Here is a 23,241-nt window from a genome sequence, read left to right as displayed (position 1 = left end):
TAGTGCAATGGCATTGGTACTGTAAAGATGTGTATTGTGACAAAAATGCAGCTTACCCTTATGCCAGTATTTAGAGTTTGTTTTAATACAAGAGCAGCGATGTTGTGATGGCTATTTTACTTCCTGTCTTCTATATCTGGAGACTCAGGGCTGGAGTCCAAGTCACTGATTGCCTCCTTATTGATAAATGTGGTAGGAAGAGTTACACTGTGTCTTGGCTTTACAGGAGCTAACTCAGATAAAATGATATTGTCACTCTTCACTAGAGTTGTCTTGTCCATGTTTTCTTCACTGTGCTTGGCTATCACAGCATTCAGGAAATCAAACTTGGGTGATATTCTCCCTGTCTCAAACAAGTACTTGACTAAGTAAGACACGCTTATGTTTGCAACAAAGGAGGCCAACATTGAGAGAGTTTTAAATGGGAACCTTTGCTGGTAAATGTTATACTTATCAGTGTAACAGCCAGGGTAGCAGATTAAGGCCTGGAGGTAGAGATATGGCTCTCCTCCACTGATTCTGAGAAAGAGTCCAAACACATATCCCACGATGGAGCCATACGTGTTAGTTCCTTTAATAAACAACACACAGAGCAGCTGGGGGAAAATTATGATGTAGACAAGGTCAGAGCTGAGGTACCAGAGTCCATACACAGACTTTGCCAGTAAAGCCATAGCTGTAGCCGCTGCACCAAATACAAACACTGTGACCCTCATAACCCAGACAATTTCCATCTCGGAGGCCTGTAATAGATAATCGTATTTAGTCTCCATTCGAAAACAGCAATGAATTTATGATTCCAGTCATATTTACTGTATGATCTCATACTACTCAACAAATTAAGCTGGTCGCTGAAGTGACAGCACTGAAATATGAATCAATACAGATACATTAAAAAAAGTGCAAACTAATGACACAAACATTTAATATAATTACAGAGCAACATAGGTAAGTAAAATCTCAATGTGGGCATATATTTACCAGAACATTTATAAAAAAAACATGTTTGAATATTACTAATTATTTATCTTTGAAAATGGGTAATTTTGTTTACGAAAAAATGTGATAATATATTGCATACTCAAAGTGAGATCTGTTGGATAAGAAAAGTATAATTACCAGATTTTCAATTAAATCCCTTTTTGACATGGATTCTGACTAGACGCTGCCTCTCCTCACTACAGTATTGATTTTACTGGTTGTCCTGAACTCAGTCTGTGACCTGGACATCAAACCCATTAAATAATCTCATTAAAATAACACTTACGTTCTGCCTAAAAGAAAGTTGATAGATATTCCTGGCAAACATGGAGCTTGCTGATAAGATGGATGAATCTGCTGATGACATCACTGCGGCAGACACAGCACCAAGACCAAAAAAAGAAATGTAGGCAGGGCAAAGGTACTGGAGTACAATTGGTAGAATCATATCTGTTTCATTTCTGGTCTGTGGGTCAGGTAAGCCATATGCTGTCTGGTTCCAATCTGGAGAAAAAATGTAACAAAATGTTAGTAACAATTATTTCCGTGGTGAAATATATGCCCCATGCCAACAATAATTCCTGAAATGTGATGGTGGTGCACAGAAAGGGGTGTTTTCTAGCCTCTTGAGCTTGTCAATGCTCCTGTGGGAGATACTGTGGAAGCAGGAGACAACGTGAGCTTTCTCTGGTTTTGAACATTTTGCCCAGCTCTAGTTAGTATTTACCTTTCTTAAATAATCATACTAAAGTCTGAGTGAAGTAGATATCATTAGGATATTACATGTTGTATGAACACCACAATGACTAGGTTATAATATCTAAACAATTTTTAACATATCTTGTACTGATTTCCATCTGTGACCACTTACCTGTGGAAGCTCCTATAGCTCCAATGAGTATTGAGGGCACAGCCATTAGTAAACATCCAAAGGCAGCCAGCAAGGAGAGTACTTGGGCATATGTAGCAGAGGAAGCAGAAAGGACTCTCTGAAAGTAAGCCTGCCATGGAATACCTCCCAGCATCTACAGATATACATAAACCGAACAGATATCATAAGAACAAAATATTGGGAAATTGGTGTATCAACTACCATACCACCTATGTCTTTTGACTCTAAATACCCTGTCCCTCTTTCCTACCCTGATTTTCCTATTTTCTATTATTTCAAAATCTTTGGTGTATATATATATATATATACACACAAAAGTATTGGGACACCTCTTAATTATTGAACTAGGCCCAGTAAGGGAACTTCTTAATTCTTCAGCATACCAAGACATTTTGGGCGATGCTTCCAACTTTGTGGGAACAATTTGGGGAAGACCTTTTTCTATTCCAGCATCTCATCCACCCATCTCTCTATGGACCTTGCTTTGTACACTGGGGCACAGTGCCCCAGTGTACAAAGCAAGGTCCATAGAGAGATGGGTGGATGAGTTTGGTGTAGAAGAATTTGACTGACCCTCACTGGGCCCTGACCTCAACCTCATTGAACACCTTTGGGATGAACTGGAACAGAGATTGCGAGCCAGGCCTTCTCGTCCAACATTAGTGTCTGACCTCACAAATGCTCCACTGGATGAATGCGAAAACATTTCCACAGAAATTTCATATTAACCTCTTTGTATTTAAAATGCGATGTCCCTGTAGATGTAATGGTCAGATGTCCCAATACTTTTGTCCATATAGTGTGCTGTATATGTGTATGTGTGTATATTGTGACAGAATGTATGTGTCAGAACCCACGGCGGGGTCCTCGCCGACAGTACTCACCCGCTCTGGGTAAACGGTCCCGCGACGCAGCTGTCCCGTCCTCCTGTCAGGACCGACGTCAGGGTCCTCGCCGGCATCACTTACCCGCTCCGGGTAAACGGGCCCACGCCGCGGCTGTTCCGTCCTCCTCAGCTGGCCGCGTGGTGGTTCCTAAGAGCGCGCGCGCCCTCACAAAACTTTATGTGTTCCCCGTCGCTGCCGGCGGGGAACACGCGCGAGTGACGTCACGTCCATGGGCGTGGCGATCACTGGCGGGAAGTTTAAAAACTGAGAACTCATTCAGTGCTCAGTTATTGTGCCTTATACCTCGTATTCCTGTTTATCCTACGTACTATCTCATGTACCAGACCCGGCTATTCCTGACGTGCTATCTCGTGTACCAGACCCCGGCTATTCCTGACGTGCTATCTCGTGTATCAGACCCCGGCTATTCCTGACGTGCTATCTCGTGTACCAAACCCCGGCTATTCCTGACGTGCTATCTCGTGTATCAGACCCCGGCTATTCCTGACGTGCTACCTCGTGTACCAGGCCCCGGCTATTCCTTTCGTTCCTGCTTTTTCATGGTGTGCTCCAAGTTGTTACCTGCATACCGGGTTCCCACCTATATTTTCTCCGTTCCGGGCAGCTCACGCCTCACAGTATGGGATGATAATGGAGGGAATATACCCTCATACATTCTGCAGGATGGCTATCCTAAGTAGTCAAAATACTAAACCCAGGGAGATGTTGGGTATTTCTCTTCTTGGGAAATGGATAAGCTGTCCAACGGCAGTTAGGTTATAGAATCCTATATAGTGCTCAGTAGAGCAAGGATTCTGATTTGTTTTGCTGGGCCTGGCTTGAACAAACAACCTGGAATACTGTATGTGAATAGAGATTCCTGGACAAAGGTACCAACCTAAGGAGTATTTTGTACTATATATATATATATATATATATATATTTTTATTAGTATATAAAACTACAAGAATCCCATTTGTACAGGCAACTCAATCAGTCACAGCTCAACATGTGCTTACAGAAGATAAACCTGGGAATTTGTGAGGAAGTAAAAAAAAGAAAATCAGAATACAAGTCAGAGACTCCAACATTTGGACATTTGCACGAAGGGACATAAATACAGGTCTGAAGCATTGCTTACCAGTAACAAGAAACTGTCAATCCAAGACCACACATCATCAGTCTTTATAACGCCTAACCACGGCTCCTGATAGACGTATTCAGTGGCTGTTACTACTATGTCTGTGACAGCGGCATGTCTCATAGCAAATGGAACACTGATCCACTGTAAGACAAATGTAATTTTGCAATACACATATAAGGAAATGGCATCAGAAACACAAAAGTTTAAAGATTTATCAACAAAGCATTCTAATTTAACATGTATTACTAGTATACACATTTCAGGAAATATACACAAAATAAAAAGATAGGGGGCTAACATGTGTAAGAAATTATGACCCTCATGCCAGACTTTTTTGTTAATCGGTGACGTCAACTGTGTTTGTTCCACAAGGAAACCTTTAGCATTTGACTTAGAAACACAGCTCACTTATTTTTATGAGGACTGCCATTTTGGGCCCACTGAAAAATTGATGTCAATATCAAAGATCACACTTATTGTGGCTCCTTAAGATCAAATGTCTCAATAATAATTTGGTATGTCCATACCATTATTCCCTTAATTAAGTTAACATATCAGTGTTATAGTGTATACTGAAAAGTACTGAAACGTTTTGTAGTAATAGTATACGTTGCAAAAATAAATAGCAAATAATTTTGTTATAGCCAGCATTGTACATTAATATGTCTGGTTTAAGTGTTATACAGTTTATATCTGTGGAATTAAACACCAAAAAGCAAAAACATCTATCACTTATGTTATTAGTATTTCATTCAAATGTTCTGCTTTTATGTAATTCATATTTATATGAAGCTTTTATAGGTGTTTCAATTGATAAACTTTTATTACTAATATTCTTAACATTTATTAATAATATACAAACATATATCAAACATATTTCTGAATGGTAAAGAACTATAAACTATTTCTTAATGGTGTTATTTTTCATAACCCTTTCCAGTAATCTGTGAAGTCAAGAAGACTGGGAGCTTTGGTAAGAAATAATAACAGATATTTTTTCTTAATAATGATTCCATTTTATGTCTGTCATGTTCTGCACTGGTTCATCCATGTATACTGGAGGTAGCATATGCGATCTTGTAGCTACATTGTGCTCATCAAGCGGGTTGGCAAATTTGCTCTCATGGTTGATTTTTTCTTTAATTTTGTCAAAACTCTGGAACTGTGCATGCTCGTTTATATATATATATATATATATATATATATATATATATATATATATATATATATATATATATTGGATAGATAATCCTAATATAAATGTATATTCTATATCATATATTGATACATTCCATATTTGTCTTAATGTGTCGTTCTATTGTTTTTTTCATCTTATTTTCTAGAATGCATAAAACAAATGGTCTTATTTTATGTATAGACAGCTGTGATGCAATAAATGTAATCACACATTTGGCTGACTGTAATAATTGGAAGCCTAGAAATCCAATAGAGGAGTGATTCTAATCACCACCACATGGAGCTTACACAGTGTAATTAACACGACTAGGAGGCACAAACAACCAATCTCAAAAAAATATCTGGCTGCTATTTTTCTAAACAACAGGAAAAACAAATACACATTTTTGCAATTTTACATATTAATTATTTTGCATGTTAGTTACCCCTGCTAGAAACCCCCTGATTTATGATCTGTATAGTAATGTCTCACATTCTAGTTTTGTCATGTTAAAGAACTGCAACTGGGACTCTTGTGATGTAGCACTTCTAAAGAGACACTGCAAAATGCCTAAGAATATTTTGAATTACATTAGAAGCAAATAATCCGTACATTCCATGTGATTTTTGAAATTATATAGGCATCATGCCCAAAAGTTTATTTTTTAGCGCAATTTGCCAATTACGTGTGTTCGTACAAATATGTGATAACGGGGAGGGTCCCCAATGAAATTTTAATGGAAAAACCTCTGAAATTCAGTTAAGGTTTGCTCATTAATAGTTATGGCTGTAATAGATGGGTCCAATAAAAAGTTGTGGAGGTGCACAGAAGTCATATAAATAAAATATTATATTTATTCCAAAAGTAGTTGTTTTAAAAAAAATCAAAAGAAAGCATATACCGTATTTGCTCGATTATAAGATGACCCTGATTATAAGATTATAAAATGACCCCCCAAAATCTGAATATTAATTTAGGAAAAAAAGAAAAAGCCTGAATATAAGACTACACTAATGGAAAAAAGTTTTACTTTTCAAATTTTGGGGGAGATTCAGTGTCCTGTACTGTGGGGCTGGATATGTGTATCTGCCAGCATCTACCCAGTGCCCTTTCTCTAAAGGATCAATTCATCAAAATGGCCTTTTTGGAGGGATTCAGTCCCATAGCATGCTGTTGAATCCATTGGTGGAGTGCTGCTGTTGCTAGTGGTGGGCCTGCAGTGCAAAATCGAGTCTGGTTCTCTTTCTTAACCTTGAGATGGTGCTGCTGTAAGTGAAAGGTGAGTCCAGAGAGTGTCAGGGAACTCTCCCTTTCGGAACTCCCTTTCCAAATCAAAAAACGCCTCTGAAATTTATCCAAAAACAAACGCAGCAAATCGTAAATTTTGTCCAAATAGATTTTGCTTGCCATGCACAAGTTTAATAAATATCCCTCAAGAGATAAAAAAACCCTCCTGTGGCAGCTAATGAGACAAACTTCTGATAATTTACAAACGCTCCATGATTATGCAGTTACATTTTAGCAGAAACTTAAAACTCACCAATCCAAGGAAGATGCAGAATAGTTGAACAACATCAGTGTAGGCTACAGAATAAAGTCCTCCAACAAGTGTATAAAAAGTGGCAATCAAAGCAGACACTACCACTGAAATATTGATGTCAATATCAATGATCACACTTATGGTGGCTCCTAGGAAACAAATGCAAGACAAATCATTGAGTATTAAATACTGAACACCATCTATCACTTAAGTTATTAATATTTTATTATATTTGTTTGTTTATATTTTTCTATATTTATATTTGCAGCAAAGTCATAGTAAGGTAATTTCATACAAATGTTCCTCCATTTCCTACAAGGCTACAGTGAAAACCAAAATGGCATACTCCTATGTGCCCAAGTATGAATTTGTAACGTGCTTCTGGTGCTCATATGCATTGTCTTACCCAACTGCGCATAAGCACCTAGCACTAGAATTAGTAGTTGCTTTATAATTTACTGTCACAAAATCTTATGCAGTTTAAGACATGGCTGCACGATACTGTAGCAACTCTCTCAGCACACTAGACCTAAAATGTCATGAAATGTCTTAAAGTGTAGAGCAAAGATAGAGAGGTAGATTAGGCATAATGAAATAATAAATGTTAAATAATAATAATAATTAAATAATACATGTTATAGTGAAACACTGATGGTAGATTACTTTATTATTTTTTGTCAACATTTACTATAGGATTTTGTTTTGACTAGATTTACCCTTCCTTCAATATGTAGTAGAAATACAAAAAACATAAAATATCCCATTTCTGAGGGGAAAAAGAAAATAGTGTTAAATAAAGTACTTGTGATGGATGGTTTTTCAACTATTTAACTCTCTGGATGTTAAACAAACGGATACTAAGGTTCGAGTCCAGGGGTTTATTGAATAAATGTTTAAACAGGATTTCACAGAGATACAAGCTGCCTGGTTAATTAGCCATAATTGGCAGGCACACACAGTACACACTTCAGATGAGAGAAATAATGGATGGAGGATTCCAACAAATAATGCAAACTTATGTCTCATGGTGCTATGATCATTTACATACATTTACACTTTTGGTGTGTCTATGTGGGTGATTTATAGGCAACAAATCCCAGTTGATTATTTTACGAAAAATTCAGAGTGGCTGGATAATTTGGGGAGATACCAAAGCATTAATTGCTCTCAACAACATTTTTTATGATTTATGAAATTAATGGCTAGAACAAGGAATTAAAAGGGGCTGCTTCCTATTGCTCAACTGTAAAATGGTCGACATGCCTTGCTGGCCAAAAGCTAACCTCCTTTGCATTTTGAATGAATGGGTGAATGAAAGTGTTTAGGGGCAGAGTTGGCACAGACAGGCTGCTTCAGGGGCAGAGGTGGCACAGGCAGGCTGTTCCAAGGGCAGAGGTGGCACAGGCAGTCTGCTAAAGGACCAGAGGTGGCACAAATAGGCTGTTTCAGGGGCAGAGGTGGCACAGGTAGACTGTTTCAGGGGCAGAGGTAGCACACATAGGCTGCTAAAGGGGCAGAGGTGGCATAGGCAGGCTGCTGAAAGGGGCAGAGGTGGCACAGGCAGGGTGTTTTAGGGGCAGAGGCCTACCACGCCAATGTCTGTATAGTGATAGGGGTTATGCTGCACTACCGCCAATGTTATGCTCAGTCTATAATGATGGGGGTTATGCTGTACTATATCTGTTCAGTAAATGTTATTTATTTAAACCTATTTCATTTATTTATAACATACAGTTTATAAATTTGTGAAATAAATATTCTTGCCAACATTATTTTTTGTGGGGATGTTGTTGCCACAAACAGGATCTGCCCCGGGTGACAAATGCTCCAGGTACACCCCTGCAAGTGAATGGAACATAGCTAGTAGTGACCAAAGTAAACTAGAGGTGGTAGCATACATGCATGAGTTGAGATAAAGGTACATGTCACTAGGTTCGCCTAATAGATGACTTGTCTACTAATATAACCAGTTCATTGATTTTCATATTTGTTTTTAAGGAATAAGAAAACGGTATCCCCAACAGTCCTCTAATAGCATGGATACCTCTTCTTTTCTTCATTTTAAGATAGCTGATGCATTTTGTTGAGAATTTTATATTGTGTACTGATAATGGTTAACAGAATAACCCTACAAGGAGCAGAGATGGATCATGAATAGGCTCAGTCGGGTAGAAACCAATGGGATGCTCTTGGGATTTGGTGCCACATCACATTTTTACTCATTAAGTTACTCCACTCTGTCCTTTAGAGCCACACAAACCTTTGCTCTTTATATTAAGTAACTGTAGAATGCTTGCTGCAGGTAATAAAAATCTACTATTGTGAAGAACGCCAAGGCATTTACATTCATACACACATGAGCTGCTAGGAAAGACATCATCCATTTGCTTCTATGGTATTACTAGAATCAGATTAACCCCTTCGAGACAAAGGCTGATTTTACTTTTTGTACCCTTTGTGACAATGGCCTTTTTAACATTTCTGCGCTGCTTGTGTTTAGCTGTAATTTTCTTCTTTCCCGTTTACTGAACCCACACACATTAGATATTGTTTTTTTCAGGACAAGAAGGGCTTTCTTTAGATGACATTGTTTTGATTGTATCATATTATTTACTATTAAAAAAATTATAAAATATGGTGAAAAATTTAGAAAAAAATGACTGTTTCTAACTTTTAGTTGAAAAATCTTTTACTCATCTATAAAAGGTAATGAAAAAACCTGCTAAATAGATTCTACTATTTGTCCTGAGTTTAGAAATACCCAATGTTTTTATGTTTTTTTGCTTTTTTCTACCCATTATGGGGCAATAAGTACAGGTAGCGTTTTGCTATTTCAAAGCCATTTTTTCCAAATCTGGTAATTCTTCCCCCCATGTGCCATTTCGGGTATCTTTGAACCCGGCCAATGCAATTTACCCCATCAAGTCATATATTTTTGAAAACTAGACAGCCCAGGGTATTCCAAATGCTAGTATTTTAACTCTTTCCATGCACCATATCTACCACCAGTCTTTGTCAAACTTTATGGTAGTCATTTTTTTGCATTTGTTTTGTCATACACATTTTACTTCAGGTATGAATTAAAATGTTCTAGTTTATGTCACTATCACAAAACACCCCAATATGTGTTCAGCAACATCTCCTGAGCGCAGCGATACCCCACATGAATGATTTTGCCTGGCTGTTTGGGGGCAAAAGGGCCACATTTGGGGCATGCGCATTTTTCAATGTTGAACTTTGGCATTTGGGGATCCACTGCCCATGCCCTATTTGGTACATCTTTGAGCCGGGCCATTTCAGTGTGCCCAATAAACCCATATATTTTTGAAAACTAGACACCCCAGGGTATTTCAAATGCTAGTATTTTAACTCTTTCCATGCACCATATCTACCACCAGTCTTTGTCAAACTTTGTGGTAGTCATTTTTTTGCATTTGGTTTTCCACACACATTTTAATTCAGGTATGAATTAAAATGTTCTCGTATATGTCACTATCACAAAACACCCCAATATGTGTTCAGCAACATCTCCTGAGTACAGCGATACCTCACATGAATGATTTTGCCTGGCTGTTTTGGGGCAAAAGGGCCACATTTGGGGCATGCGCTTTTTTCAATGTTGAACTTTGGCATTTGGGATCCACTGCCCATGCCCTATTTGGTACATCTTTGAGCCAGGCCATTTCAGTGTGCCCAACAAAACCATATATTTTTCAAAACTAGACACCACAGGGTATTTTAAATGCTGGTATTTTAACTCTTTGCATGCACATATTTTACCACCAGCATTTTTTCAAAGTTTGCAGTAATATTTTTGTGTGTGTATTTTTCCCACACACACCTACTTTATGTATGAATTTACAGCTCCTGGTATATGCCGCTGTCACACGACACCCCATAATGTGTTCAGCAACATCTCCTGAGTGCAGTGATACCCCACATGCATGGGTGTGTCATTTTTTGGGGGAACTAAAAGGCCACATTTGGTACGTGTGCATTTTTCTAATTGGAAATTAGATGTGTGGCCATCCTTCCCCCCCGTGTTAATTGGGACGTTGTTGAACCTGGCCCATTCAATTTACCCCATCAAATCATACATTTTTTAAAAGTAGACACCCCACGGGCATTTAATATGCCAGTATTTTAACTCTTTCCATGCGAGAATTGTTTTAAGCTAATATGCTAATTTTAGGACTTGCTCACAAAAATATATTTTTTATATATATATATATATTTTTTTTATTTTTTAAAAAAAAAAATGTAACATTTTTTTCCAACTTGGAGGTTCCCCTGATAGTGACATCAGTGGGAAATGATTTTTACATTTTACTGTTTTTTTACTATTTTTTTCTAATTATTATTTTATTTTATTTTTTAATTTATTTTTACTAATCACACTGTGATTAGAAAGCTGGGCTCCATTGACTTGCATGGTGAATGCAGTACCTGTATTCAACCTGCAAGTGGAGCCAAAGTTCTCTAGATGGTCTGGACTATCTAGCGAACTTTTAAAATTTGTGGTTCCTGTTACAGGACGGCGGCCATCTTCCTTGATGGCGAAGATTGCCGGCAGCTGCGGCTGTGACCGCTCTCCGGAGCGGTCACAGCCCATCAAAAGGTTAGTGTTTGGTGTCGCTGGATGCCTCCTGATCGAGGCATTCCAGCGACACCATTTAAGTTTAGGAGGCGATCGTCGATCGCCTCCTAAACGCTTTTAAAACGGGCGTCCGGCCCCTTCGTGCCGATCGCGGCGTTGCTGAATGCCTCGAGGTCGAGGCATTCAGCAACGCTTTTTGGGTGCAGAAAGCGATAGTAGATCGCTTTCTGCACCCGTTTAAAGACGTGCCGGTCCTGGCACGTCAATTGTCGTAAAGCACATGCTTTTCCGTGCCGTGCCAGGACCGGCAATTGTCATTAAGGGGTTAAAAAGGTTTTCAAAATATTGTGCTGTTTACTTTTATAAAATAGTTCTAGATTTTGCATAATATAATTTTTTTCTGCTAGCTGCATATTAGCCATTTCTTTGTGCTCTAACTGTGTTATCTTACTCTAATCTACTAGATAAGCACCCTGACTCATGATGATACTGCCTGCGGTAAACAATACCACCCAGCCAGACATTCTGACATGCCAACATATGTGTAAATACAGGTATTTAGTTTCTCTGATCAGCTAATAGTAAGTATTCTGTGGTTTCTGTGCTGCTGCCTGTGATTGATTCCAGGTCAGTGAAGGAGCATGCCTTCTTTCACTAAAAAGTTGATTGATATGTGTAATGGCCTTCAAACAGAAGTAGGCTATTCTAAACATAAGGCAAGGTCAAATCATAAAGCGAAAGAAAAAGTAGGCAGACCAACGATAGGCAAAGCGTCCGTACAAGGGCACCAGTGTCCGTGGGAGGTTTGTGAAGGCCCATAGAACGTTGTTAAATTTTCCACCACAGAGCCCAGTTAATGTCCAACATGAGCAATGTTGGTGCCTAAGGCAGACTATATGGGCTAAATGGCTTTTGGGAGTGTAGTCTGCCATCAAAGTCTAGGTTTAAAAAAACAAAACCCATGTTTTTCAAAACAGAATTATATCAAAATCCACAATGTGTGAAGTCCCTACATATAGACATACCGCATGAACACGTTGCCAACTGGTTCACATCTAATCAGAACACAGTTGGATATTAGAGCAAATTATGTTTGTTAGAACAAATGAAGTCTGGCCTGACACAGGAGAAACAACCCAGGCTACCTGAGGCAAACTCACTTGAATCAAATCAAAGTGGCTTCCATAAAAGAGTAACTGTGAACAAACCTGATTAGCATTTTTTTAATTGATGATGCATGCTAGGAAACAAATCATAGAAAGCTGTTATTAACAAAGTAATCATCAGTATTTTGAATTTTAATAATCAATGTATAATTATATAAAATTTCTCTTGGGTTATAATTGCATTCAATGTGGGTTGTGCAAGTAGCCTAAAATATATATATATATATATTTTTAAATAAACAAATTGAGCATAACATTAAAACAGCAAACAATGTATTCATATATTTAAGCTCATTCCCCGGCAGTCCTTTTTCTTTCATTTGTGGACAAACACCCCCCCCAACTCTTTCTTTGCTTAACATGATATAACGATTGAACAATACAAAAAGAGCATTAAATTGTGGAACATGCTAGAAATAATATTTTTAGTACTAGAGACAATGATTTATTAAAAAAAAATATCTTAACAACTGCTGAACTATTTTACGAAATATTTCTACCTCTCACAGTCACCTGTTAAACTCTGTTCTTTCCAGGCTGACTAAACCTAAGGTGGCAGGTATGTGGTAGAAGTAATCTATTAACCATCTTTTATGGAACTCATTAAAGTGAATCTGTCACTTTTTAAGTAGTACTCCTCTTTGATTTTTTCTTAAGTTTTTAGTGCCTTTTATTTCGCAAAAAACAGCTGTGTATATTCATAGATGAATTTGCCATTTCTTGCTCAAATTGACAGATCCAAAAGTAATATATAACTACCGAGAAATCTGGCATTGTAGAACCCATGCAAATGTTTCATATTTGTTATTGTCCTACACCCCTTTCAACTGATTAAAATACATAACCAATTTGATGTTGTCATGTAATTTATTTTTGTTGGAAAACCATAAAATCAGCTAATTTGAAAAGGTTTCCTTGAATATCAAAGGGTAACTGAGCATTCACAATTTATCATACTGTGCCAGAAAGCCCTTTAAGTCTTGATTATATTATTTAGGTAATAAATTGTTCTTTATTACTTACAAAGACCTAGATGAACCAGAGATAAATATGGCTGAACAACAGTTCTTTTCTGTGGATCAAATGATTTATGTCGAACTGTAAATTAAAATTATATTTGATGGGAACATTGCCTTATTCGTTCATTAATAAGTTTGATGAAAATGTCACTTTTATTTACAGTAAGAGTAATAATACAATTTAGGTTTGTGATACAAATGGTAAGGGGGCAGTACATTAATTATTGGCACATGCTACAAAGAGCATCATTTCTAAAATTAAGATGCTAACAAAAATTTCAAATGGGTAACACAGGACAAAGTGGTAAAACTACTAAAGAACGTTGGTGTACATACTCAGGTACGTATTAGCCAACCTATAGACATGAGTTATTTTGAGCTTCGAGGATTCTCTCTTACAGGGCCGCGCTGGGGGTTAAAATAGGCACTGGCACTTTAAAGCCAGAGGCTGATAAAATCACATGTATATGTATATGGATACACTTGCAGAGTATGGCTATGTGCTAAGTGACTGGATCTGTTGCATGACTGGCAGGGACCAAAGTGACCTATGACCATTCTGAGCCTGCTCTCTCGTCTGGCAAAGTGCCAAAAGATCAGCGTAAAACAGCAGCGGTACACATATATTAAAAAAAGGGATCAAATCTTGCAAGAGTAATTTACAGACCTGTGAGCTTAATGCTTGTGGAAATAATTTGAATGCTTGGTAAGGGTTAATATTAAGGAATAGATTCTGCACAACAATACCGTTAGTAGGGATCAACACAGTTTTATGAATGACAGATCATGTCAGACTAACTTAATGGTATTATATAAACAGGGGGATGTGATTTATTTAGATTTTGCTAAAGCATTCGATACAGCTCCATATAAAAGGTTAGTGTACAAATTGAAAGCGATATCTTTAGCAATATTGCTTGCATTTGGAATGAAAACTAGCTTTGTGATTAATGGAAAATGTTGTAAGAGGAGTATCCCAGGGTTCTGTCTTACATCTACTTCTACGTAATGATATTGCACTAGGCATTAAAAGCCATATATCGGTATTCACAGGTGACGTAAAATTAGATAAGGTAGGACATTATTCTCTGCAATGGAATTTCGCCAAAATATGGAACTGGGCAGCCAAGTGGCATTTGAATTTTAATATTGACAAATAGCAAAATTGTGGATTTCCTGAAAAAATAAAAGTAGACATTATACGTTAATGGGGTTTTGTGTTAGAATAATCTTTATAAATTGTAGACAATAATCTGGTACAATGGCCATTAGGACATTGCCATTTATAAAAATATAGGGATATGCTGCAATATTTTAAGGGGACAGAAACATCATTAGGCCACTTTAACCATTGATTTTTTATTGGTCTTCTCAACCCATTAAATAATACGTTACACAGGACAGCTCAGTCCTTATTGCTGGGGGAAACTTGCTATTGTTTGTCCATCATAATGAAAAGTAAAACAAGAGGCTGGAACCACAACTCTCCTACATATTTTCAAGTGAATAAAGCCATTAGTACCAGAAAGAAGGAGTTGGTTATGTTGAGAGTGGAGAGTTCAGATAATGGCTACTAAAATGGTGAATGGTTTGCAGGATTAAAACTGTATGCAAATACTCAGGGATCTCAATATCTATAGTTTGAGGAAGCGAATGTAATGGGTGTAGTGTGGGATACTGTAAATATTTAAGAGATATTAAGGGATTTAATGAAGTACAGGAGGGAACTATATTTCAAAGGGGGAGAAATGCAAGGAAAATATTTACGTATTGAAGGGGGAGTTTCATTTTCAGTTGTCTTGCTTGACTATTCATTGGGAAAAACCAACACTGGTACATTTCTCCAACTAGATTGGTCGGGGTGTTCCTGTGTAATGTATCATTTTATGGGTGAAGCAAACCCAAACTCTTCCTATAGCAGAAGCTCGCTGGGGTTTGATCTCCATATAGTATTGTGGACAAGGAGTTGAAACTATTTGTCTCTTGATTACTCTCCTGTCGACTCTTAGTGAATAGATACCAATGTCTCTAGCTATACAACCCAGCACCCTACATGTTTGTTAAACAAATGCAGGCACTGCTGAGATTCAAATTTGGGATCTCCTAGGGATATCTACCTTTTTGAGACACAACTGGGGTTTGTGCCTTCTCTATTAACCTCCACCACTTGCGCCAGGAGTCTGCTCCACCTGTGTACCACAGCCAGCTTATATTACATCAACTTGATGCATTGTTTTCCAACTTAAATTATTATATTGTTACCATATTACTAACCACACAAAAATGTGTGGTTAGTCATTTGTAATTGATCACCATAATGCTGATGTACAGCTGCTATCATTTTCACTTGATTGCATATAAAAGCTGAGTGTCATCCAAATGTAAACGGATATTCCTAAGGATCCTCTCTATGTATTTGCTTTGCCCCCACAAGCTATTTGCAAAGTAGAAGTTGTGTTTGATGGAATGCGTCTCTTGTATAGTAATGCACACGACTGTTTGCACTATTCTTAGGCCAAATGTTCTCTGTACTAACATATAATGTGATGGAAGATAACAACAATTTGGCCCATGTAGTTGACCAATTTTTTCTGCTATTACTTTATATTTCTTCAATATAATTTCATGCTGATATTTATATTATACCAAGAGGTTTTACATCACAGAAATTCTTTAATGAATCTTCCCCCTTGGACAAAGACATTAAGCATGTCAGGTTTTTTTTGGAAAAGCTAAGAAACAAAGTAATATGCATTCAAATATTGTTTTTGGAGAGCAGAAGTGGGATGTTAGCAAAATGTACTTGGTGATTTAGAGTTTATGCAGTCATCCAGGAAATACCATAATATTATATTTATACCACATAATTTAAATAGGCTTATTGGAGTTTCCTTTGAGCTTTTTTTCATTGAAGCGACAAACACAAGGCATTATGGTTTATTAAAAAAAAAAAACACTGAGTATGTGGGGTGAGCATAAATGGATAAGTCTACAGTTTGACACTTAAGATGTTAACCAGAATGATATATTACAAAGTCTTACCTAAAGCAGAGAGTATTGCAGCTGCCCAAAACATCTCCCCCATAAGAGCAGGTATAAATAACAATCCTCCCATACGTTTTCCATAGATCTGCTGGAACGGATCCAGCATGGTTATGTAGCCTTTGGACCTCATGGGCTTGGCAAAAAATAAACCACCTTTTAAAAAAGTATAAACACTAGTTTACAAATAGGAAATAACAAAACAGTGTCTATCATAAATAATTGTGTATATGTTGCAAGTCAGATTCCCGCTGTAATGTCAAGTGATATGCAGAGCCCAAAACTGTTTGCATTGCTACAGTAGCCATTGCGACAGTATCCCTGTCTAAATTTCCTTTATTTTTCCACTAATTTGGTATACTGGATATCAGTCTGTGGAACGTAGTTTCTAATATATCCTAATTCCCCAAATTTTTGACTAGTTTTAATAGTGCTGAAGGAATGGGGTTGAAACATTGCCAAATTATAAAGGGTTAGATATGGAACAGATAATATCTGTTAGAAAATGGACCCAAAAATGACCCCACTAAGTGCTAAAATCTGGTATGGACATTCAGAACAGACATTATTTATTTAAACGTACTCTTTATACTGAGGAATGGTAAGCTTTTGTGTATCATGCTGACTGCTGCATTCTCCAGGACTCTAATTATCATGAACCAGTGATGTGTGGGAGTTCATATTAATGAAAAATACACACTTACCGTGAAAGGTCTAGCATATTCATATAGTAAGATTGACCCTCAAAATCATATTGACATATGATATTGCACTTAATCTGAATTCTATGTGCTAATAAGGCCCAACTAAATGTTCTTTCCCTAAAATTTAAATTGAGCTTGTCTTCCAATTTCAAAGGATTGCTTATGCTGAGAATGATAATTTTGCCATGCCCAAAATACATGCCAATATTAAATAATGTATACATTTTATTGTAGCGTAATCAGATCATGATCATAGAGTGGTTAATAGAATGCAGTTTGCATAACACCTATTTCTTATTATATATGTTATATCTTTATATATATATATATATATATATATATATATATATATATATATATATATAGAGAGAGAGAGAGAGAGAGAGAGAGAGAGAGATTCTTAACCTCTGTGTGACTAAATAATTCAGTATTTTATCTTCATATCTTTGGTCTCCTGAATTGCTACAAAGAAATCCATGCAATTTCTGAGATATCTTTAATCTCCTCATGCTTCATACACCTAGGGGGTAATATCATTTACTTTTCCTTGAAATGCAAAATGTTAATTCTCCCCCTTTTGCATGAAAAATGAGTGCCTCCTGAAATTAATATCCATCTAGGAATAGCCCATGGAAAAAAAACAGTAATACTGGTGCAAAATGAAACATGAAATATGGAACTTTGAACCTTTAATAATAAGGTTCCAATAACAACCTAGAACAGAGTAATAACATTGGCTGTCCTCCTACTCCAAGAAAAACATACCAAAACACTGTTATTTCTACAATGGATATGGCTCTTATTTTTATTTCATACAATTGGGTGACACACAAGGTCAATATTTAATTTCAATAAGTACAAACCTTTGTTTTTATTAAACATATTTTCAACATTGTCCTGTTATTTCTAATAAGCCTTTAACAATCCACATTAGATAAATCCCAATCCTGCATAGCAATATATTGTATCTGGGCAAGTTCATCTGTTAATAAAATTACAAATAAATGATCTTAGTTACTTTTTTTTTTAATCATAAATCTTTTTAAATATGAATTTTAATTTCTTTACAATTACTTCCTAATAAGCCCCTTTACTGTAATTTTCTAAATGACCTATCAGGGTCGAGATAAACCAGGACACTTCCTAGAAGGTTAGATGAGTAGCTGAGACTGGAGTGATTAAATTAGCCGTACATTAGCCTTGCCATCTCCCATACGGTTGTATTCTTCCACTCCTAATTGATTTGAGTTCAGCCATTGTTAGTTTTGACGAAGACAAAATACCGATGCTCGTAATTGAATTCTTACTTACCTACAATAAGACTAAGAGCATAGCCAATTGGTGCCTGGGCCCAAGCCAGGCCATGATCTGAAACATACACAGCTTCTGCTGTTCCATTGATATATCCGCCACCAACCCATGTTGCTACAAAATCAAATAGGAAAGGATACCAGTTAAATCCTGTTACAAAGAACATTAACAACAGCAAGTTCATTACTAATGTCAAGTTTCAGTGACAGTGGTAAAAATATGACTATCACAATGAGCTTGTGTGAAGATATCTATTTCAGTTAATAGCAGATTTACTAAGATGACATTACTTAGGTTAGCTTTCACTACAATAAGACATTTCTCCAGTTTCTCAATGTTTTGGGGTTTATGGGGTTAGACTACATTTCTGATGGATTTTATATTTAATAATCTAGAGGATAGGGAATTCAAGATGTTTGTCTTTTTACAATAAAATATTGTAGAAAAGTAATTACATTAAAGCAGTTTCTAACTAGGACACACCATTTGTCCTCAAATGGTTAAAGCTCTTCAAAATTACAACCTCAGTGTATTTCTTAAATTTTGCAAATCTTACTTTCAAAAAAGAACACCCTACTGAAATATATATATATATATCTTTCATAAGTAAGCTAATAATTACAATACAATGGTAAAATAGTAAAAAAAAATAAAGGTAATAGATAGCCATAACTAATTCATAAACTTGTGTCTTCTACACACCAGGTAATATGACATGTTTGTTAATAGATAGTCTGGATTCTTGACTAGTAAAGGGATAAAGAAGCTATTCATCTTATGATTAACAGCACACAGCAACAAAACTTCACTTCAGTGTTTAAAGACAGGCAAAAAAAGAAAACAGCTAAAATCGAACAGACAAAATATGTGTAAAAACATTAAAACATTTAAAATATTCCACTCGCTACATCACATCAATTCTTTCTAATCAGCTTTTTCTATTGCCATTATATATTCTTTGCAATAATTAAACTAAATTATTTGTAAAAAGCCATTTATTTTATTATAATTTATGATGGAATTACAAAAAATATTTTTACATATATGAAACATCTTATGATACTGATATTTTCTTTGGAATGGATGTGACATTTTTGCAGAAATTCCCACTGACACAAAGATGCGCTGAACTCATCAGAAGTGCCCGGGTAGTGTTTATTTATCGGTGGATCTATTTTCCTTCGAACTTTAAATTATTAGGGAAGGGTCTCTTTGTCTTTGATGCTTGCACTCACCAGTCATTGTAAATGCACCCACGAGCAGCCCTATGTCTCTTCCACCCACGATAATTCCTTCGCGGGGGTCTCCATCGTAACGCGAGTTTTTGGTTCTCCAAGCAGCCCAGATACCCACGAAAAGAATTGCCAGATAGAACAGGATAATAGCGATCAGCCCCTCCAAGTGGAACGCCATCTTCACAAGCACCCGTCTATAGTAATGTCATGAACTAAACTGTGAAGAAGTAACAATGTATTATGTGTATGTATGAAAGGATGGACCATCCATCCCCTCTGTCTTCAAATGTATCCAGCATGAGTTCTTTCTATTTCGAACATACAATGTAACCGACAGGTAGAGGAATTCAGAGGTGGTTGGGAGGAGTTTACAGTAAAATAAGACAAGAGAAACACTTAGATCAACAAGTCAGCCACCTGTAAATATTTGATTGCTGAAGATCCTCTTCCACTGTGCATCAGTAAAGTCGGACTGATGGACTACTAGATGTATCTTCTTATTGTTAACACAGCAGGTAAAATCTCAGCTTTCTGGACCTTTTGTAGCCCACCCTGATCAGAACTGGACCAACTCCTCATCCTTAATCTGCGATCTGGTTACACTGTGTCGGGGGACTGTAGCCATGATCGCTTTACATCAAGATCGATAGCATTCTTTTAAGAAAAAGTGACCCTTCGATTGCTAAGTAGAAGTCAAGAAATCATCACACACACACCCTTCTGGCACTGAAAAGGTTAAGGTACCCCCAAAGATATAACCTTCCACTAATACAGTAATTAACACCTGTTCCTTAACACTACAAGCGTTTTAGTAATTACTGTAAGCAGGAAACTTTGCACTGTAAAAACTCCCAGCTCAGTTTAAAATGCTTTAGCTACACCTTCAGTTATTGTATCAGTATAGATTGTATTTATTACTCACATTGCCTTGTGTGTAGCAATAGCTTAGAAGGTTCTGGGAAGAAGCATCATCCACCTGACTGTGCAGCATCCACACCAAACCACATTCAGAGGTTCTCTCCTAGTCTGCCTGTAATCTGTACACACCCTTCTGTACAGACAGTCTCCCACAGAGTCTCAGATCTCCAATCCAGTAACAGGGAGAATCAGACAACCTGCTTCCCCTTTTAGAATAGGGATCAGGCACAATAGAATTAGGTAGGGAGGGAATATCTGTTAAGAAGCTTTAATACAATTATGTTTTCTAATAATACAGTAGTAGTGTGCACAGATGTACATTCTTTATAAAACCAATATGTTGTGGAATGCTGATTGGGTGCATTGTTCCTCTGATGTATCTCTTTGGGGTAGATGCTACTAACTACATCAAGTGACTGGGAAGAAATAGGATGGGTGGGGTCAATGGTAGGTTGGGAATAAGTGTCTTTCTAATCAAGGGACCCTCTTGGAGGCAGTAATCTGCACCTGTGACTAATATTTTATTTGCCCTTGCATTAATGGCACAAAGAAGAATTACATACAATACCAATTCATCAGTCATACTTTCAATCATTACGGTTTTCTTACCTGTGGATCCTATGATAGGCTAATTTAGCACAAAACACTTCTCCTCCAAAGCTTAGATGTAGCCTCTAGATGAAATCAAGAAGTCTTTTGCTTTTCATTATCAGTATTTCCTTTTTAAGAAGTTAATATATTCTGCGGTTGACACTCAGGGATGCATTGGCGAAGGTCCTTATTTCATTAAATGGTATTACTTTTAAAGCCGGTTAGTTGTTCGTCATAGCTGAGATCTTGGACGGCAGGGAGCATTATACGGATACAGAGGGGAATGAATAATAGTTAGAAAAGGGTAATAAGAGGGGAGGGGACACAAATATGTTATACTGGGTGAAGGACGCTATGAATGAAAGGGAGGGGCATCAAAGGCTTAAAATAACTGCAGTGGACCCTGGGACACATATACGTCTACTCTTCCATTACTTTTAATGAATCTGCTATACATGACGCTAGTACCACTGCAGTATGACCCATCGTTCCTGCTGATTAATAATGAGAGTTTTTCTTTCAATGGATCTCCTCTGACTGCGCTTTTCTGATCTATTGCTAAATTTAGCTGAGTGATTGCATTCCATGAAAAACAAATGGTGATGTGGCCTGTACTGTTTGCAGGCACTAGCCAAAGGTTTTATATCCTATTCACTATGCTGTATTGAGACTCAAAGTAAATGAAAAACTGAACAAATGAGAAGAAACCGCAAACTACTAATTTGGCAAGAAACCACATTCTACCAAGAAATGGTGGTACACTTTTGTGTTTTTGGGCTTTTGATAATCCATCTTTGTAGATACTACTACTTGCAGTGCACCCAGAGCACTTAAAAGCGTTCAGGTAATTCCGGAGAGCTGATGTAGAGCACCTTGTAGAGCACCTTACAGGGGACTTATTGTTTGGAAGTGCCTTTTCCACATTTAATTGCACGTGCTATTGAATTTAGTGAGTTTTAACCATACATTGTCTTTTGGACATCGTCATTGTCTATAGTCTTTTTGTACTTTACCATGCCATTAGCCTCTTTGAAATCAACAAATAAATTGGTATATTTGATGAGCACCATTCTTCTAGTTGTTTGTGAGTGCATAATTAGAATTAAAAAATATATTTGTATATATATTTCATGGATTTACCCTATATACTTATATTTGTTTCCTTTTATGTATGAGCGCCTCTTGTTTTGGGTTTGAATGCTAATGAGTTTTGGAGGACTACTGAAGAGTCAGCTTCCGTGTATGTATTGTTTACTAAAATCGAAGGTGGATTTTTTTTTTTTTTTTTACACATGGTAGTGGTTATTTACTTTGTGGTGCAAATACGGCCTGATGTCTTTGTAATGTCAATTGGTTACATATCAGTTAGCAAGTAAAACACACACATAAGAGGAAAATAGCTTCCATTTGTGACCTAAATTCCCCATAATCAGAGCAATGACTCCCTGCCTCCTTTGTCAGCCTTCTCCACTTCATTGTCTTCAGGCCTTCTGTAGCTTCTCAGTATTTGGACTCCCATATGCGTAAATAAGATCATTGGATGGCTGCCTTTTTATTTCCTCATTTTTTAACTATCTTCATTAATTTGCATGTTTTTAGAATGAAAATAATCATTGCCAAAGTCCAAGATCTGATGATTTTACTGGTTAGGATTCCAAGGGTAGACTAAAAAAATTTGGTTATTAATTCACTTGGATTTTCAGACATGCAGTAAATGTCTAGGTCAATGATTAAATCTGATATTATGTGCCTTTTTTATTGATATATGGATATAGATCAAATTAATTTGGGCAAAATTTTAATTTTGTTTTTACCTCAACCAATTTCATTTCCTGGCTGTTTGGTTCTCATGAAGCTCGTGGGGCTTTTTTTCATTCAGAGGGCATTCCCAAAGGGGAGGTCCCTGCCACCTTCTGGACTCTCCTTATATTGTAGAATTTTTTTTAAAAAAAAGGTTCCCCTAGGGTCAAAGAGGTGCAGTAGTAGTAGTAGAGCACTGGGTCTGAGCAGGCACACACTGGCAGATGATAGGTACAT

General features: G+C 36.9%; 1 protein-coding gene across 1 annotated transcript; it reads right to left on the bottom strand.

The window, feature by feature from the left end:
* Positions 1-116: 116 nt before the first annotated feature.
* On the bottom strand, positions 117-19,873 carry LOC149289266 (high affinity choline transporter 1-like). Its single transcript, XM_089490946.1, has 8 exons — positions 19,696-19,873; positions 18,461-18,574; positions 16,446-16,601; positions 6,622-6,770; positions 3,902-4,045; positions 1,853-2,006; positions 1,268-1,485; positions 117-743 (listed from the first exon to the last, which is right to left on the bottom strand). The coding sequence occupies exons 1-8, from the start codon at positions 19,871-19,873 to the stop codon at positions 117-119; spliced, it is 1,740 nt and encodes a 579-aa protein (XP_089347072.1).
* Between the last annotated feature and the right edge of the window lie 3,368 nt (positions 19,874-23,241).

This window comes from Sceloporus occidentalis, unplaced genomic scaffold (genome assembly GCF_023333645.1).
Source record: "Sceloporus occidentalis isolate IW3139 unplaced genomic scaffold, rSceOcc1.0.p SCAF_47, whole genome shotgun sequence".
NCBI classification, from domain to species: domain Eukaryota; kingdom Metazoa; phylum Chordata; class Lepidosauria; order Squamata; family Phrynosomatidae; genus Sceloporus; species Sceloporus occidentalis.
This window is presented reverse-complemented; position numbering and strand designations above follow the sequence as displayed.

What these genes read in the sequence shown, in the direction of transcription:
- LOC149289266 (XM_089490946.1), bottom strand. Translation starts at nt 19,873, where the DNA reads ATGGCGTTCCACTTGGAGGGGCTGATCGCTATTATCCTGTTCTATCTG. An exon ending in TGCTCTTAGTCTTATTGTAG is followed by an intron (nt 16,602 to 18,460) that starts GTAAGTAAGAAT and finishes CTTTTTTAAAAG; the next exon opens with GTGGTTTATTTTTTGCCAAG. An exon ending in TTGACAGTTTCTTGTTACTG is followed by an intron (nt 2,007 to 3,901) that starts GTAAGCAATGCT and finishes GTATATCTGTAG; the next exon opens with ATGCTGGGAGGTATTCCATG.